Source organism: Pieris napi, chromosome 12, assembly GCF_905475465.1.
Source record: "Pieris napi chromosome 12, ilPieNapi1.2, whole genome shotgun sequence".
In the NCBI taxonomy this organism is placed as follows: domain Eukaryota; kingdom Metazoa; phylum Arthropoda; class Insecta; order Lepidoptera; family Pieridae; genus Pieris; species Pieris napi.
Genome location: NC_062245.1, coordinates 1135780 through 1155202, shown reverse-complemented (window position 1 = coordinate 1155202; position 19423 = coordinate 1135780). Strand labels below are relative to the sequence as shown.

General features: G+C 34.5%; 1 protein-coding gene across 1 annotated transcript in view; it reads left to right on the top strand.

The window, feature by feature from the left end:
* Nucleotides 1–17722, top strand: part of LOC125054742 (cell growth regulator with RING finger domain protein 1-like) — a 34171-nt gene extending 16449 nt beyond the window's left edge. Inside the window, exons 4-7 of the mRNA XM_047656786.1 lie at nucleotides 13132–13276; nucleotides 14980–15087; nucleotides 15885–16029; nucleotides 17437–17722. Coding sequence (XP_047512742.1) covers nucleotides 13132–13276; nucleotides 14980–15087; nucleotides 15885–16029; nucleotides 17437–17573 — 535 coding nt within the window. The 3' untranslated portion in view covers nucleotides 17574–17722. The remainder of the gene's footprint in view (nucleotides 1–13131; nucleotides 13277–14979; nucleotides 15088–15884; nucleotides 16030–17436) is intronic.
* Nucleotides 17723–19423: the final 1701 nt, after the last annotated feature.

Below are 19423 nucleotides of genomic sequence, written 5' to 3'. Positions count from 1 at the left end.
CGCTTTTTTTACAATCCTATATTTTTCCATTCATGATGACCAGCGTTGGGTATGCCTATCAGGTCCTCGATTTCCTCGTTTTTCTTCTTTGCAATGCAACACTGTCTCTTCAGCTGTATCGCCACAAGGACAGGCAGCACATTTGTATAATATTAAGTGTCGGGACTTCACCCTAGTCGTAATATGGTTGTTATTATTTAATAATGGCCAGACAATAAATAGATTAAAGAGCGTAGGATTGCAATTCTATTTATTACTCGTCGTCTGTAAAAATAAAGCAATTGTACACTTGATTATATGCGATATATTGACACGTGTTAAAAAAAAGTGTCTAGACAGCTGCGCCCTTCTCACTTATGAAACAATATCTTTATATATATAATTCTACTGTACTTTTATATCACTGAACTCCTCTTAAAGGACTGAACCTATTTGAATGAATTGTTCTGATGTATTTGAGTGGTTGGTTTAGATTCACAAATCAAATAATAAATAAAAAGTGACTAAAAATATTGTTTATCAACACGAATTAAGATAAAATTAAACAAACATTATTGATTATAACGATTTGTTTTTAGAAGAATTGTTATTTCAAAGTAAAGAATAATGTTTCCTTGCTGATCGTGACGCTTAGACACGAGTTACCGTTTGAAGACAGAGATGAAGTATATATGTGTATAGTACACAGCATAGTACTAATGATCAAGTCAGACAAAAATATCAATAGTTAAAATAAAGGTTTAAAGTAAATTAAAACAATTTATCTCGTATGACGGCGTCGATTTGACAACTGAGAGTTTTTGACAACAGAGCTGGAGCACTGAGGCGCGCCGGCCCGTAAAAACAATTAGTTATGTAAAACATTAAATTAATGTAATTTTATCAATTTTTTTTTGAAATGGATTTACATACATTGTGTAAATTTCAAAATCATGTTTCATATGCATTTTCGTCATAAAATGAATTCAAAGTGTCAAAAATTGGCTATGTTTGGATTTTTTTTTATTAAGCGTAGTCATTTAAATCGTGTATCGATCCTTCAAAATGGCTACATAAACTACTCAACTCCACCATATATTTTGATCCATTCTCCATACTTCAAGGAACGATGACGAAAAATTGAAAGAAACAATACTTGGCGACCGTATAGGTCATTAAGTGTGACTTCCGTATGCCACAAACGTATGACATTTTGACATAGTTCGTCCTAAGCCTCGTTTGTGAGCCAGCCTGTTCTATAAAATACATATATAAAAATTTGATTATTATTTACATATCGTATAGCTTAGCATACAATGGAATCAGGTGATATAGTCACGAGATCAATGTACTTTTGGCAAACGTCCGCAATGGCGTCTTAATACCCGCTTACTTATGAGTAAATTATAACCGTTATTTGAGTGAATAATTAGTTATTAATGAGGTATCGATACGGGTCTTCCGTATTTGGAATTAATATAAATATTACTCACTCATCTATCCCCTTTTATATGACTAAGCTGGAAATATATCCGCTTTTCCCGTAGATGGATATGTGGAATTCACACTTTCTAGAAGAGAAGTTTCCTCTAGAGTACTTCCAAACCAAGTCCTGACTGCGTCTGATTTATTGATTATTTTTAAAGGTAATCTGTGCCGACAAACCCCTATGGCTGGATTACGCAGTTCGTTCTCGTTCTGGTGAAATATATTTTCGTATATAATTTGGTTTTAACCGGAGTTTGACTGTTATATTCACGTTATTTTTTATATATATAATATTTTACCAGTTATAATCCAGCCTATTAGTGATTTTTTCGCTGCGAATGAAACCCAGAACCCCACTCATATATAAGTGTTATACGTCATATGTGGTACCCATTAAGTCGTGAATGCGAAATATGTCAATAGCTGATATATGTATTTGTGAAACAAAAATTGTATACCTAACAAATGTCAAGGATCAACTAAATTTAGCTTTGGATTTTGTCTTAATTGACAAATTATGCACATATGTATATGCATTTAATGATTCTTTTGATTGGCTGTATTTCCGGACTTTACTTAATTATTAAAAAATAAACACGATTTATAAAAAATTATTACTTAATCCAATTCATGTTTAAGATGATAAGAGAGTGATGCATACGGGCAAGTCACGAAGCGCACTGCCGTATGCACTACTTCCAAGTGATAATAATATATATGTTATATATATATATATATAATAAACATCATTATTTATAAATCGATCTTCATCCCGGTTCCAACGAATACGTATATACAAACTCAAAATAACTTTATTCATATAGGTAACCAAGTACACTTATGAACGTCAACACAATTGATTCTAAATTTACATTTACTACCAGTTCGCAAGTCAAGGGCGTAGTGGGCAAGAAGAGCTGGCACGAAACTCTCCGCCATTCTTTTCAATCACCAATTCTTATTTTAAACTGAATTACCCTAATTTAAACACATTGAAATTAAATGTGCCACGGCTACCAGTGTTGCAATCATCAAGTCCAGACAAGATACAAGCAATTTAAACGCCTTTGAAAATAATGATAAGAAAAGCAACGTTTACTTTTTTTTTTTCTTTAGAACAGATCTTATTCTTAAAAGGACGCCCCTTTGTTTTATTATTTACATATATTTTAAAATAAAATAGTGTGGAAAAAATTGGAAGAGGTCTTCTGCCGGATAGGGGCCGCATCTTAGGGTACTATAATTTTATTTATATCTATTTTTGTTAAATGTATGTCAATAAGATGTGGATATATTATATAAGCTTATTATTATTTTGATTATTATAACTCTCGATATTGCATGCAACTGAAAAATCGCACGCTTCTATGTTTTTATGGCAATGAATAAAATTATTATTATAATAACTTTCGTGTGTACTATAAGAACGGGAAAATTGTATAATGTCTACCAGTGTTTTCCACTCATGACGTACAATTCATTCACAAATTTAGCACGATTACTCACTTGGGGAAACTAGACGTAATCATAAATAATGTTGCGTAAATTAACATGGTCATGGACAATTTTTCACGTTTGATCGTTCTATGCGCAGGCGCAAGACGTGCTAAATGAGAAATTGGTCTGCCTCCATACTGAGTTTTCCGATTGATTAATGCCTGGAAGAGATCGCTAAAACGATAAAACACTTATTACTTCCTTTTTAGACATAGAATTTATTACTATCGAAACACACAAAATAAAAATAATACTAATCAAAAAAGAAAAGGAATAAGGAACATTTTATGTGTGACATTTGATGAGCATTAGGCTGAGGAGCAGACGTGTTCCACAGCGCTGGTCATTCTACCAGAGACCACAACAGTTAGTTTGCGCCACAGACGCAAAAAAGGAAAAATAATGTAATAGTAAAAATAAACAGTGTACGTAATAGTAAATAAAAAATAAGAGTAATTGTTACTAAAACTACTATAAGAAATATATAAATACATATTTTTGCTTTGCTTGTTCATGTTTAAGATAGATTTATATAAAAATATACAATATAATATATAAATAAATAAAACCCTCGTAGTAATAACTATGATTTCCCTTACTGTGAGTGATTTTGTAGAAAGATCAGAAAGAAACAGGAAAAGTAAGAAAGTCTATACGTAGTTATAAGAAAACAATAAGATAGAAAATTTATACATGAAGGTGTTTTCAGAAGCTGAATAAATTTATACATAAGAGTAAGTTTCTGGTATGCACAATAGTAAATACACAACATTTTAAATAAAATAATAATATTTCGGTCATGTCATATCATTTGATGCAAGGTGCGTGGTTATAATTTCATTATATTACCTGTGACTTATATCTTCCAATTTATGGACCCGAAGGATGATATCGATTTTAACTATGTTACAAATTACTCTAATTTAATTTACCCTAAGATGACGCTTTGCATTGACGGAATAAAGATGTCTTTTGACGCATTAGTTAGTTATTACCTATATGTTACCTGTTTCCTGTTTTGACCGCTCTACGCCCTTGACTTGCGAACTGGTAGTACATATTGTAAATTTTGAATCAATTTTATATTTTTTCTGTTGACGTTCATAAGTATACTTGGTTACCTATATGAATAAAGTTATTTTGAGTTTGAGTTGAGTTTGTTAACTGGCTTTGGGATATTTTTTTTATATTTTCGAAATAAGTTAGCATTATAATGGTGTACATTATTGAAATCTGTTTAGTAAAGGGCCGGCAACGTGCAAGACCTCTGCCAATGTGAGTGTATGGGCGGCGGTGTCACTTAATAGCAGATTTGCTCCCTGAAATAAAAAGAATAGTTTTGATGTATATTTCTTCATATAAAAATCTATCCCCTATGTTGATTATATGAAGCACTGAAAGAATGTTTATACTCAGTTCTGTAGTGGTTTTATTACATACAGAAATACAAATCTTACTAGCTGACCGGGCAAACGTCGTTTTGCCATGTATATCATGTATAACAAAAAAATAGGGGTTGATCGTAGAGGGATGAAAGTTAGGGGTTGTATGTATTTTTAAATGCTGTATCATAAAAAAAAAAAAACAGAAAAAAAAATCTAAAATAAAAAAAAAATGGGGATGAAAAATAGATGTTGTCCGATTCTCAGACATACCCAATAAGCACACAAAATTTCATGAGAATCGGTCGAGTCGTTTCGGAGGAGTATGGCAACGAAAACTGTGACACGAGAATTTTATACAAATCTTATATCTCTAATATTTGTATAGGTAGATATTTTATTCAGATTCAGAGTTGTTCAGATCAGTATGACGAATAATCTTATCAGAATTTCAAAACGGCAACTTGACCTAGGTGAATGTCGGCGTTATTTATAAACTACTGTTTGTTCTACGTAGCTGTTTCAACACTGTTTTCTTTGTTGTACAAATGTTATTTTTAATAAATAACGGAATGCTTCAAATGTTAATTAATTGTATTGTGTGTGTTATGCAAATGTTTTTGTTTATTTGAAAAACATCGATACAATTCGTTGTTTTTTTTAAAATAAATAATAAAAATCAGTGGCCCTACAACCTTTTTAGGTCTGGGCCTCAGATTGCTGTTTCTGTTCCATGATTTGTCAAACTAATAGGCAAGTATGTGATCATCTTCCCGTGCCTAACACACGCCGTCGACTTTTTGGGTCTCAAGTAAGCCGGTTTCCTCACGATGTTTTCCTTCATCGTTCGTTAAAGAAAGAAAGTCCGTTGGTGCACAGCCGGGGATAGAACCTGCGACCTCAGGGATGAGAGTCGCATGCTGAAGCCACTAGGCCAACACTGCTCAGCTTCTTCAAATAACTTAGATCGTCCCAATACAAATCCATTATGTTGTGGCTTTAGGTTAAAGTCCCGCCGCGTCAGGTATTCTTATCTTTATATATATAATTCTACTGTACGTGTCTATGTCACTGAAATCCCCTTAAACGACTGGTTTTGTATGCGTTTGGGTGGCGCCCTGGATAGTTTAGATTCACAAATCAGCCCGGCAGTTAACGCTGCAGTACTTTCATACTTTGTTTAATATCCTAATCGCTTAAAATATAGTGCAGGACGTCTGCCGGGTCCGATAGTAGCTTATAAATTCTAGATTTGTAATCCAATATTGTGAATAAGTTTGTGTCTTAATACGCGCAATTTAATAAGCTAATATACCTTCATGAATCATGCACTAAGTATAGTATAAGTTTTAAACGTTCCGGTGGACAGTGGACTATGTATACTACTAACTATATATGTACGGTCTTACTAATAAAAAATCACTATACATGCGTTATAACAAGGTGACAGTAATTCAGTGAATAGAGCTTGTACAGGGCATAAACACCTCTTTGACCAATAATCGATGTGTATTGGTTGAATAACAAAACGACCCTTATTTATTGTTACCCTGGCAACCCGCCGTGTTTGATTGACGTTTGATTTAATAATTCTGATACAACTCATAATTCTAATGTAAGTTGTATTTATTTTAGCAACCAAAGCAATTATATACACATTTACTTAATATATTAATAACATTTTATTATTTGCAGCTAATAGAAACTCCAAAACCTCAGACAAAGAGGACTAGAATTAGACATAAAAAGCCGCGTTCTGCAGTACAAAAGTTAGAAGAGGATAGTATCAATGTGATAGAGAAAGGACTATTTCATTCAAAACCCCTCAACGATCATACTTAAATTTTTTAGGCATCTCAAATAGTGGAAAGTGCCAAACTCCGCAACACGGTAGTGTTCCAGTGTTTGCAGGAAGAACACGAAACAAAACAAAGGCAGATGGCTGAAACACATGAGCTCAAACAGAAGCAACTTGCCGAAGCTCACGAAAGGGCTAGACAGGAGCATCTTCTAAGGCTCAAATTGTTACAGCAGCAATTAAATGAATAATTATATACTTATAAAAAAAAACCCTGTTTTAAATGAAATATAACTTTTTATTTATTTCAAGTCCTTAACTATCCACACCTATGTAAATAAAACAGCCTTAAAAATAAGTTTCAATAAAAGCAGCTCTAGCAGCTTGTCCAGCCAGATTGCTTGGGGCCGTCTAGGTTGGCCTTGGTTCTTCTGGAGCATTCTCAGTGTCATCATTCGTAACATCCAGGTCTTCTTTGATATCAATAGCAATATTGTGGAGGTTGCCAGTGCTACTATATATAATTTGGCATTTTTTAATGACACTGAGAAGCTATGAAGAAGACACCTAAATCGAAAACCCTCCACCTCTATTACTCTTTTCGACATCAACTCGCACTATGTCACAGATCTTCATAACATACTTCTTTGAAAAGCGGTATTTTGTTTTGAAATCGCCATGCGAAAGTAATAACGGATTGCACCGAGTTTGGTATGTTTAGACTTTCCTTGGAGGCGGCAAATCGTATGTATTAGCTGCATATCAATATTATCTAAATCTTCCATTTGATCTATAAAATCTATTTTCAACAAACACAAATACCTACTAACTTAAATCTTCCCTTGAACTAAACAGTCAAAAAATGCTGTCAATCGCGAAATCAGATAAAATTACGCAATTTTTGTCTTATACACCCGTTAAACTAGGCCTCTGCGTTGTATAAGCATTGTACAAGTCTTCATACAAACCAGACACTTGTTATAACAGCAGTATACATCAACCTTGTCAATTCAGGAATTATTAGTAACATTTTTCTTATAACAGGCTTATACAATGTGCATAAATCTTTATTAGTAAGACCGGTAGTTTATAATAACACTATTGTAAACTTCTTTTTTTTTTAAATAAAATAAATGAATGTCGACGAATTGACGAATTCAAGTTAACCGAACAGAACTTTCTTTTGAATTTCGAATCGTTTTCAAATAAATTATATTTTATCTATGTGTGTCAAATTTTTCTTTATCTTTCGTCTTAACTTTGAATAATCGCTAATTAATAAATGTTCAATCAATTTTCATATACACGCAATTGTTCTGTACATTCGTGACTTGTTTGAGACATGTTTGTAAATTTAAATAAAGATTGAGCCCAGGACTGTTTGACCTTGCGCGAACTTCATTGTCTTAACGTCGAGTGAGGAAAGTGACTAATGGTACTTTTATAGTTACGTTTCACGTAAAAGCGAGAAGCTATGTAATTTTTATAGAAAATGGGGTTTGAGAGTGGCCGCCGCACATGCCGCCCATGGACACACTCAATGCTAGGAGCTCGGTCTTACTGGAATTAAAAAAAAAATAGTTTCTTATTTACTCAGTACTACATGGAGTACTGTTCTCACCTCTGGGCGGGGGCTCCCCAGTACCAGCTCCTTCCACTTGACCGTATTCAACGAAGAGAGGTTCGAGCGGCTTGATCCCGTGGCGTTGCATAGAGATGTGGAGTCACTCTCCATCTTCTACCGCATTTACCATGGAGAGTGTTCAGAGGAGTTGTTCGGTGTAATACCTGCAGCTGAGTTTCATCATCGGACGTCGAGGCAGAATACGAAATTCCACCCGTATCTCCTCGACGTCCGCCGTTCCACAACTGAGCGTTTTCTAAGGCAGTTTTTGCCGAGCACCACCACTATATGGAACCAGCTGCCCACAGATGTATTTCCGAACCAATTCGACTTAGGGTCATTCAAGAAAAGAGCGTACCAATTCTTAAAAGGCAGGCAACGCACTTGCGAGCCTTCCGGCAATGTGAGTGTCCATGGGCGGTATCACTTAACATCAGGTCAGAGCCTCCTGCCCGTTTACATACATAATAAAAGCTATATAATATTTTTGTAGAACAAAGGGCAAATGGGTTTGAGAGTGTCCGCCGCCCATGCACACAATCAATGCCAGGGGCTTGGCCTTACTGGAATTAAAAACAAAATTTAGTTTCTTATTTTTATAATAATAATAATATAGCCTATTCCGAAACTCTGTGATTTTATATATATGAACTTCCCACGTGAATGTAAGTGCGTGCTCCTATTTCACCATGCCACCTGATAGAGGACAAATCTTTGTTTTTATTTTATTATTATTTATTACTTAAGATGTCATGTGGTAATGGTTGCAGCTCCTTACAAACGTCCAGTAAATGTAAAATTATAAGCATTTAATGTATATTTCTGTTTTTTGACTGTGAAGTGTACATTGTGTTACCTACATGAATAAATGATTTTTGATTGATTGATTGAGTTAGAAGTTCTTAAGAATCATTAATTAAAGGCCGGCAACGCACTTGCGATGTCTCTGATAATGTAAGTGTCTGTCACTTAACATCAGATGAGCCTCCTGCCCCTTTACCCCGTTATATATATAAGAAGATCATATAACTATTAAATATAAATTAAATCCTTTCCATTGGTCACTTGGAAATGTAATTACGCGACCTCAGCCCCTATAAGGCTGTGAAGAACTCAATTATTTATATGAAATTATGAATCACATCCTTCAAACTGGTATATAATATAATTCATTTACAATTATAATTGGTTTTAAGGAATCCAATACAATTTTTATGTATTTGATTTATAGAAAGTCCTAACAAGGTTTGTTGAAGTATTAATGATGTTAATTAAATTAACAATTTACTAATTATATTTTGATCTTGACATTTAACACTCGCACGTGAAGGAAAACATAGTGATGACACCGGCATAGCTTTGACACAAAAATAAAAGGCGTGTGTCACAGAAAGCTGATTCTTAAGAAAATATTATCAAGAAATGGTTACAGAAGCTTAATTAGCTTTGTAACGTTTTTTGTGTGTTATCTTAATTTGCATGAAACATTTTAATCGTTTTTACAGTAAATAAATAATCAATTATTTAATTTATATAATAACTATACCACGGATTGTTACTAGACGACGAAAGAATAATGTAGAGTGTTTGTATATATTTAGACGACGTTGGTCTAGTGGTTAGTAAACCCTGACTGCGAATCCCTGGGTCCCGGGTTCGATCCCCGGCTGAGACGAACATCGATGTGATGAGCATTTGGTGTTGTGCTTAGGTCTTGGGTGTTTAAATATATATTTATATGTCTATCTGTGTATATCCGTTGCCTAGTACCCATAACACAAGCTTCACCAGCTTAGCCCCATGCTAACTCGGTCAATTGGTGTGAATTGTCTTTAAAAAAAATATATATATGTAGTTATAAGTGGCCAGGAGACGTATGTGGTTCTGAAAGTGGAGCTGGCTGGCTTAGTTAGCCAGGTCTTTGCACTACGGACCTAGCGAGAGTCTAAATGCGGAAACAGAGTCCACCAAACTTTAACCATAGTTAATATATTAACTATATGGATTTTTAGAACAGAATCGGTAAAATATTAAGTACACCGTCATAAGTTCTCGTGTTATTCACGGGAGTTTGTTCGCGATTTGAATAGTGAGAATCGTCACTTTAACGTTTTGTAAAACAAAAACAGACCAAGGCCCTCTCTTTTCCTCATAGTGTGAATACAAAATGTCGGAAAGAGATAAATAATGCTGCGTTATCTGTAGGATTGTGAATACTCCGCAGTTTTATATGTTTTACAGTAATGACCTTATATGTCCTATGGCCTTAACGATAACTCGATAACTGCAACACAAAAATAAAAATATTTAATTTAGTAATGTATGAAATACATCCTAAAAAATATCTGCCGCTCTAAGTTTACAAAGAAATATTTATGAGGTATTATATTACAGAGCAGTGTTGGCCTAGTGGCTTCAGCGTGCGACTCTCATACCTGTGGTCGTAGGTTCGATCCCCGGCTGTGCACCAATGGACTTTCTTTCTATGTGCGCATTTAACATTTGCTCTAACGGTGAAGGAAAACATCGTGAGGAAACCGACATGTCTTAGACCCAAAAAGTCGACGGCGTGTGTGTGGCACTGGAAACTGATCACCTACTTGCCTATTAGATTTAAAAATGATCATTAAACATGATTTAGAAATCTGAGGCCAAGACCTATAGAGGTTGTAGCGCCATTGATTTATGTTTTTTTATTTTTATATTACATGTATAGAAATCATAACTTTTGCAATCGGAATTGATATTTTATTTACTAAGCCTTGCAGTTATCGCTGGCAGTGAATCGAGTCGGGCATTGTTTCGTAATCAGTTGTGAAACGCTCTTAGATGCACCGTCTCGCTCCAACGAGTGGGCGGAAGTATACCTACTGTGCATTTTTGTTATCCTATAGATTGTTAATGTGCTGCCTGAGTTCGTAGGTTCAATCTCCGGCTGTGCGCCAATGGACTTTCAATGTGCGCATTTAATATTCGCTCGAACAGTAGGAAAACATCGTGAGGAAACAGTCAGGACTTAGCTATTAAATTGACAAATTATCATGAATTAATGGACAGTATAAAAACTTTGTACGCATGTCTCGATTTTGAAGAACTGTTGAATTTAATTGGACCAAAAGTACTTAAAAAAGATACAATTTATAGAAAATCGTAATCATGATCACTCGCGACGTGCGAAGCGTACTGCGCGTAACAGTCAAAGGATTCGCCAAAAAACCGACAGCCGGGTGGAGCACTCAAAGCGAGCACGAGCGGCTCGTTGCTCGCTGGTTTCCCCGTAACACGACGTACTGACTGCACGAATGCTCGCTGTGTAACGTGTTACATTACACCTCGTAACTTTGGTCAGTTCCCACCTTAAGAATATGACCTATGTATAGTTCAGTAAAAATTAAATATAATGTTTAGTGTTTGGTTGGAACCCCTCCCAGCTTTTGCCATTGTCTATGCTGTTTATCCCAGAGTTTAATAAAAGCGTTATTTTTTCAAAAATCTACGATGAGTACTACCACATCTTTTTTTCAAAACATCGCAATTATAGCACACGTTTTATAGTTAAATCTGTTAAGATTAACGTCGGTGCTAAGGCTTACTTACCCTTTAGAATCGAGACTAGTGTAACAGAATTAGACATCAACAACAAACTTAAGTATAATTGTTTTTATAATCAGCTTACAAAACTAACCTATGTCAAAATTTCTAAGAAAGACACCTGAGGTCATCTCGCCTTTGTTATTGTTAATTGCATTATCTAATCTATGTACATTATAATTAAATTGTTCTGTGTCAAATTTATAACAAACAAATACGTAGATATTATCATTTCGACGTGTGACTTCTATATGAAAAAAATATTATGTTATCGACATTAGTCAAACTTGTGTAATTGAAATGAAGTGGAAATCATTTTGCAAGTACCTAATTTAAAGATAACAGTTTAATGACAAGATAAATTAATTTTAAAGTTTAGTTTACTTCAAAACTTGCTTATGTGCATATTTGCATAATGTGTCGACTGAAAAAGTTAACATGACTATTTGATATTGTGGTTAGAACCTATTGAAATTTGGCCATTACTGCGAAAGTTGGTATTTGCATAGTATTCAAAACATACAGGGCGCTTGCTTGCTGTGTGCGTTCTTCTGTTTCTTAACATTTTGTTTCAATATGTCAAGTGAAGCATTACAATATTCTTGTTAACCAAAAACTTGGCGATTAAAAATACTAGCAAAGTTTCTTGCCAGTTCTTCTCGGTGTACGTCATTGATTTAAGAAATGGTAGTAGATTGAAATGAGAATCTTCCTTTTTATATTGACGTTATTAAGTATACATACCAATATTAAATAACTTTCGATTTTATAAAGTTGTAAACATCATTCATCATTGCCATTATGTATGATGAAGCAATAGCTGAGCTCATCTATCGACAGCGATATTGCAAATAAAAACAAATACCATAAATTATTAGTAGGCTTATGCATGCATGCCGTAGCAGCTAACAAGCGATCTCTTCCAGACAACCCTAGTAAGAAAATAAGAACTAAAAAAAGAAATACTACGGGTAAAGTGCAAGAAGTGTACATCCAAATTAATAAAATTACAAGTAAAACTAAACAATTAAACAATTGCCAAACTTAATCTTAAATAAAAAATAAAATAAGGTTAATGAATTACAATTCACAATGCAATACCAAAGAATAAGAAAATACATGAATTGCAAGTCAGGATTGAGCTGGATAGGATATGGTGTAGAAGACATGGTTGACAAGGTTTAAGAAGAAAGAAAGAGGTAGGGGAGGTAGCCAATTGTATGGAGTTGTAGGAGCGTATTCCACAACTTTGGCGGAGTTTCTAAACGACTTGCCTAAAAAGGATGAGCTGTGAGACGGGATTCCCAAAATACATCTATTAGAGGAGCGTAACATATAGATGTGAATTCATGTTAACTTTAGTTCATTAGTACCTATGGGATATGTGCGACGGCGGAGGCCTATGCTATTTGCGATACCAAGGGCAAGAACCAGTCTGTTATACAGATTCCCGTTATCAAAGACGTTGTGCCTACTGAATGCTGTCTCCGACACTATCGACATGTTTATAGGTTCGCAGAGTGAATTCACAGTAGCGATATTGTGTATGTATGTGTTTAATATTATATATGTCCTATATTATATTTTATTAAATGTTTCTCGACATTATCGAAGTGGCATAGTCTGTAAGGATAATGTATGTATTTCTGTAATAAATAATATGTTATGTCGTAACATTTATGTTTTCATAATTCTGACCGTGTTCACGTTTGTATCAGATATTATTATTTTGTGGTCCTGCAGATTAATCACGAATATTTTCCAATTTTCAGAAGTAACCCCCACGACGAGAGGGTTCTTAAGCTGTCATCTGATGACGCACTTCAGCTAGGCCCGCCGCCTAGAAGCTGCTACCCTCTCGTGGTTATTCTGGCACGAGATCAGAGAGACACGGCGGAGCTGAGGCCTGATGATACGGTGAGTCAAAAAAAAAAAATATTTGGCGATCAAGCTATCATGGTATTAATGTAGATTTTGTAAAGTAGTAGTTTTTTTATTGTTGTTTCGCTACGTTACCCAGGACCTAATAAGCCACAAACCTCTAAGCCATATAGACGCTTCTGTATGTACGAAAGAATAAACAAATTATTGTCATAATTATTTAAGGCACTTTTTGTGTACTAAAGTATTTCCGAACTAATTCGACTTACGTTCAAGAAAAGATCGTACAAATTCTTAAAAGGCCGGCAACGCGAGCCCTCTGGCATTGAGTGTCCATGGGCGGGGATATCGCTTAACATTGCTAGCAGCTTGGTTAGCGAAGCACTACATATAATAAATATAATTTCTGTTGAGGTAGACCTATTTGTTTGTACACTGGCTGAGTTCACAAGAGTTGCTTCCTATATTATTAGTTATAAGATTTAGGTATATAAATATATTTTTGTAATTTTTTTATGTAGGTTAATTGGTGTGGGGATAATTAATGTGTTGTTCTATTGCATTAGTAATAACTGTAAAGATAGAATAATGATGTGGAATAAATAAATAAACATCAGCTGAGCCCGCTTGCCTCCTATTCTATTAAGAATGACTTCCTAGGACGCTATTTTACAAAATCCTGTTACTATACAATAATAAGTTGTTTAAAAAAAGGGATTCTTTTCCAAAAATTTGGACATACTTAGCATTTATATCATTTATAAAGCACATAATATATAATTAGTAAGTATTTGGTGAGTTAGCGATAGTTATTAAGTAGGTATTAACGTTTGTTTGCCTGTTAAAGGGCGTAAAATTAGTTTTAATTGTTATTTTTATAGATGTAAGCGTTTATTGTAATGACTGTTAATGAACCCTTTTTTAAAAAAATTGATACAATTAATTATGTAATTAATTGAAACTGACGCAAAGTTGTTTTTCTTTTGGGTTATGGATGGTAATATCGTATGCAAATAAGGTTTCGATATAATTTTCAATCCATATATTTTTTTATGGCTTCCTTAAACTGTGTTCACATTTTCTAGTTATTTATATCTCTTGAATATTAAATGGATTACTAGAACGTAACCTTTTCTATGGAAAGCCACAAAGCTGATGGTCATGATCATAAATGCCATTGGATGTTTTAAGATATTTCTTTCTTAGAACGAAGCTAAGCTTAATCAAAAAGATACTGTGGGAACCCGTTAGGAGATTTTCATTTAAGTATAGAAAAAAATGGTCTATCGCCCACAATTTGGATCAATTCAATGAATTTTATATAGAACAGGGGGCAAACGGGCAGGAGGCTCACCTGCCCTGCGATTCTGTAACTCACACAGCGATACAGAATCGCAGGGCTGATGTTAAGTAATACCGCCGTCCATGGACACTCACAATGCCAGAGGGCTCGCGAGTGTGTTGCTGGCCTTTTAAGAATTGGTACGTTCTTTTCTTAAAGGACCTCTTTTCTTAAGTCGAAGTGGTTCGGAAATACTTCAGTGGGCAGCTGGTTCTACAAAGTGGTGGTGCGCGGCAAAAACGCTCAGTTGTGGAACGGTGGACGTCGGGTGGATGATTTTACTAATTGGTTAAGTCTTACCATTCAACAAAAAAGAACAAAAGACCCGTGTCCTGTTGAGTGTTGACATTTTGGAGTGTCCCTAGTCTGTGGCTAATAATTTATTTGAATGTTTCAGGTGGCCCTTGTGAGTATAGTTCACATTAAAGACGAGCAGTGCCCACTTCCGAGTGGAGTCATCGCGCAATATTTGAAACAGGCCAACGGACACTTATCGTGCTTAAAGGTAGCTTCGGTTTTCTATGTTATATATGTCGCCACCAACTAGCTTAATTAGCCGTTCAATTAACAGCCTAGCCTTTTAACTAAACGGCGCCGTTTAATTAGCGGCCTGAAAGATATTCAGCCGTAGCGTTTGTTAATAAACTGGTTGGCTAATGCTTAGGCCATTCGTACGATAGAGTCATTATTTGGCAGAAATAAAAAAGTTGAACAATACAAAAAAAAATATTTCTTTTAAAATTTAATTGCTTGAGTCAAATTCATATCATTATTACCACTACACTCTTCCATTGTACTTGTTGTTGTTCATGAAAGTTTGGAAAACACCATCAAAGTTGTGATTTGCCGACGCCATGTTGATAGTTTGAAGAGTTTCGTTTCTATTTTGAGAGTGGCAAAAAGAGGAATTAAATTTAACTTAACAGTCAATAAGCTAGGCAATGAAATGTCATCGATCTAGCATCGATTTGCCTAGCAGTTTGATCAACTGGCTGAACATCTTTCAGGCCGCTAGTTAAACGGCGCCGTTTAGTTAAAAGACTAGGCTGTTAATTGAACGGCTAATTAAGCTAGTTGGCTGCGACATATCTATCGTTTAATTATTGAAAAGATGTTTTAATTTTAAACCTGGGACCTTACTCTTTAACTTCCAAAAGTGATCCTGATTTTAATAATGAGGTTTTGTTCGGGATATACTTAGTTACAACTACCCTGAGTAGAGAGCAGTGTTGGCCAAGTGGCTTCAGCGCGAAACTCTTTTATCATATATTTTTAACTATGTATATATTTATAAAATTCCAGCAATTGTATGTGTCCGGTGAGATGGCAGACGTAGACGAGGGCTATCGGGCCAAGGGCGAAGCCTTGTGCTGCGTGTGCGCAGCCGCCCCTTTATCGCGCGCACTGTTGCCATGCCGACATGCCTGCTTATGTGCGGGATGTTTACGTAAGTTTTTATAATATACAATTTAGCCAGGAATAGAACCCAGCCCCCCCCCCCCAGGTATCGTCTTAGTTAGTTTTCTTTACAAAATATTTTTAATTTAGTCATTTAAAAAAAATAACTGATAACGAAACAAATAATAATTAATAATCATTAACTATATCTTACCTTCTAATAATGTCCTCTGATCTTATAAGGCTATGATCCCAGATCGCATTTATTCAACTCACGCGCATCATTAGTATTCAATCCGTAAATCAATAGGAGTTATAGTATAGTGGTCTGTAGTGGTTTGTATGCGGCGAGTGTTGGATGTCTGTGCAAGGTTGCGGTCATGAGGTTACGTCAGCTTATTATTGCCTCGGAATTTTCATTATAAAATATGCCTTTCACTTAATAAAATTATTTTCTAAATACCCTCACTAAACTTTTTGCGCTACCCTCACTAGCAAAGGCAATTCAATAAAATTATTTTAAGTTACCAATTTATGGACCAATGTAAGTATTACACTAGGACACTCGGTGGTCGTTAGCTTCAAGCAATGACATTGATTTTATTCTAATCACGAATGTGCATTGAAAAAGGATGAAGATTTATTGTCAATGCTTTCCTTGAGGTTATGCCAAATATGGCGTAGTCTTTTCAAAAGATTTTTTTAAATGAATGTTGAGAGAATAATGATAAGCTATAAAAAATATAATACTTACTATGGACTGCAAAGCGCACCAATGCACCTATCTATCATACGCGAACAACGAATTATATCATATTTCGGCCGTACTATGCGCAGAGGCGACGAGAACTTGGAGACTTTTTTTTACTTTTCATTTTCTGATATTAATTGCAACCATATTTTTCAAAAAAATTTTACGTCTTAAATGAAAGGAAAAAAATGGTTGCCAGCTCTCGGTCAGTAGAGTTCTTTACACCTGAGTAAACATGTATAGCCTCGTAACAAGGTATGCGTATTGCTCTGTCTTGCTTGAATCTTATCTTGTCTGCTTAAATCCATAGAAACAGAAATAAAATAAAAAATGTTTTTATTTATTGTTTGGTAATGGAGAAAGCGCTTTTCAGAACTATATGTAAAATGTACGTAGCGAAAATAAATTTAATAAAAAAATGATTTTGAAAAAAAAAATACATTTTATTTGATAAATAATTTGAGGAGGCAATTCTTTGTTGCACCGAGGCCTCTAGACGTATAAACATTGGGGATACGAAAAGTAAATTATAACAATGCATTATAATTTACCTCAAGTTTTGGGCATTGTCAAATGTGTCAAACTTCATAGACAAAGTGGTTTGAATAGACAAGCGACTCTTCTAAAGTACAACAGAAGATATATATAATGTCTATGACGCTGATTCAGATTATTAAAAATATTTAAAACAGTTTTTTTTTACAGCGAAGCTAGACAAATGTCCAATCTGTCGCAGCATGATTACGAGTTACTTTTGCATCAGAAACGAGGAGGAACCGCGATCAGACAAACAACAGTATCCCATTAATAGGCGACTTCTAAATCTATTTCATTATCACTAGCCCTATACAATATTTGAGCATAGATAATAGACATAAATAAGGGTCTTGGCTCGAAACAGAATTCGACCTAAGGGGCCGTTCAAGTATTACGTAAACACTATAGGGGGGAGGGGGGTATTTGATTTTCTTATTTGGTGAATACGTTAACAGTAATTATTTACTTTTTTACACATATTACCCACACATTGTCTAGGCTTGAAAACGAAATGCATTTCCGAGGATTCCTACAAAAATACATACGTTTATGTACTATTTTTTTGCTGACAAGAGGAGAGGGGGGGGGGATAAATTGCAGTAAATCTGCTTACGTAATACTTGAACCACCCCTAATTGACGTATGTGGTGGATCCACCAATTTGATTATTGTATTTTTTTAATGTATACATTCTGATTACTCTAAAGGTTTGCGATAAAAAAGAAATTTATCGAAAATGTCATGTGTCAAAAGAGCTAGAGATGGTAACACTACCATGCGCTAATCACTTTCCAAAATTAAATGGCTGACTATATGCGTCATTTGTTTTGGAAATTTACTCTAGTAATATTCTCATCGAGACGTGTAAGTAAATCAACTAATATTAAGTCTCATAAACTAACATTCAGAAAGTGTCAATTGTCATCTGTCAAAGTGACATTTGATTGTTCATTTTATTCTTTTTAAGTGCGTTTTACTTGATTTGTCGCCAAGCATTTACTTAAACGTAATTCGATGAGTTTACTCGAAGCAAATGACAGACCATGCGCCATTAATGGGCTGTGCTTTTGGGTGAGTTAGCGCATGAACTTTCGCTTTTTATCCATCTCTTAAAATTTGTAAAATGTGTATAAAGCCTAATATTATCTCCATACAAGATTAAATGTTAAGGTCTCGAAAACGACTCGTTAGTTTAACTGTGAGTGAAAAATCCGTATTTTACGAGTGAGTTTAACGTCAGCCACATTGTGTAGACAGAATATATTTTTTTTAATACTGTGTAAAATTAATTACAGCGCCATCTACCGTGATTATTTTTTACCTTTGCTTTCCTTTATCCTATAATTATCTAAATTTAATGTGATGTAGTATAGATATTCAAAAGACAATGTTTGCTTGTGATATTTTGCGTGAATTTATTTGTACAAATGTTTATTTATTAGATTTTAATTCTTAATTCTTTTTGGTAGCTCCAAACTTCGAGGTCACTGTGAAGCTGTTTTAAGTTCTTTTTGGACTATTGTCCAGTAAACAAACCCCTTATGGGGCATGGGTCAGATATTTTGTGTCAACGGACCTCTAATCCTCCACCCGTAAATGGTACAATTTTGGTATATCCCATTGAATACGGTAAATTTTCACTTTTATGTTTGGCGATACTTTGTGTTCAAAATGTCTCAACACACAAAAAATATTTGTTTACGTGCTGTCAAAAGATAGCAATTTCGAAAATTAATTTATTAACTATTTTGTGTATTAAGACATAAAGTTAATTTCCTATTTTCTCCTAAAATAAGAGTGGGTGCAAAGAATGAAACTGTGATAAAATTAATGCTTTGTGAATTTGCTTTGTATGTGTACATATAACATAAATTATTACCATAAGTCGCTTACTAATATAATATAGACCACTGCTCATATAACTTTAGACTCGCTTAGACGTGTGCTGTCCACCACTGGCGCCTTTAAACTGACATTTTATTCGACATTTTAATCTACAAATTATTTAATTTAAGTTTTTGTTCGTTGACATTACAATAATCTTACAAACTGTTTGAAATGAATGAAATAAATAAATAAATTTATTTATGGGAACACCTGAACGAAGTCACAGGCGTTAGCTAGTAATTTATTTATTATAACAAGTGCTATATAT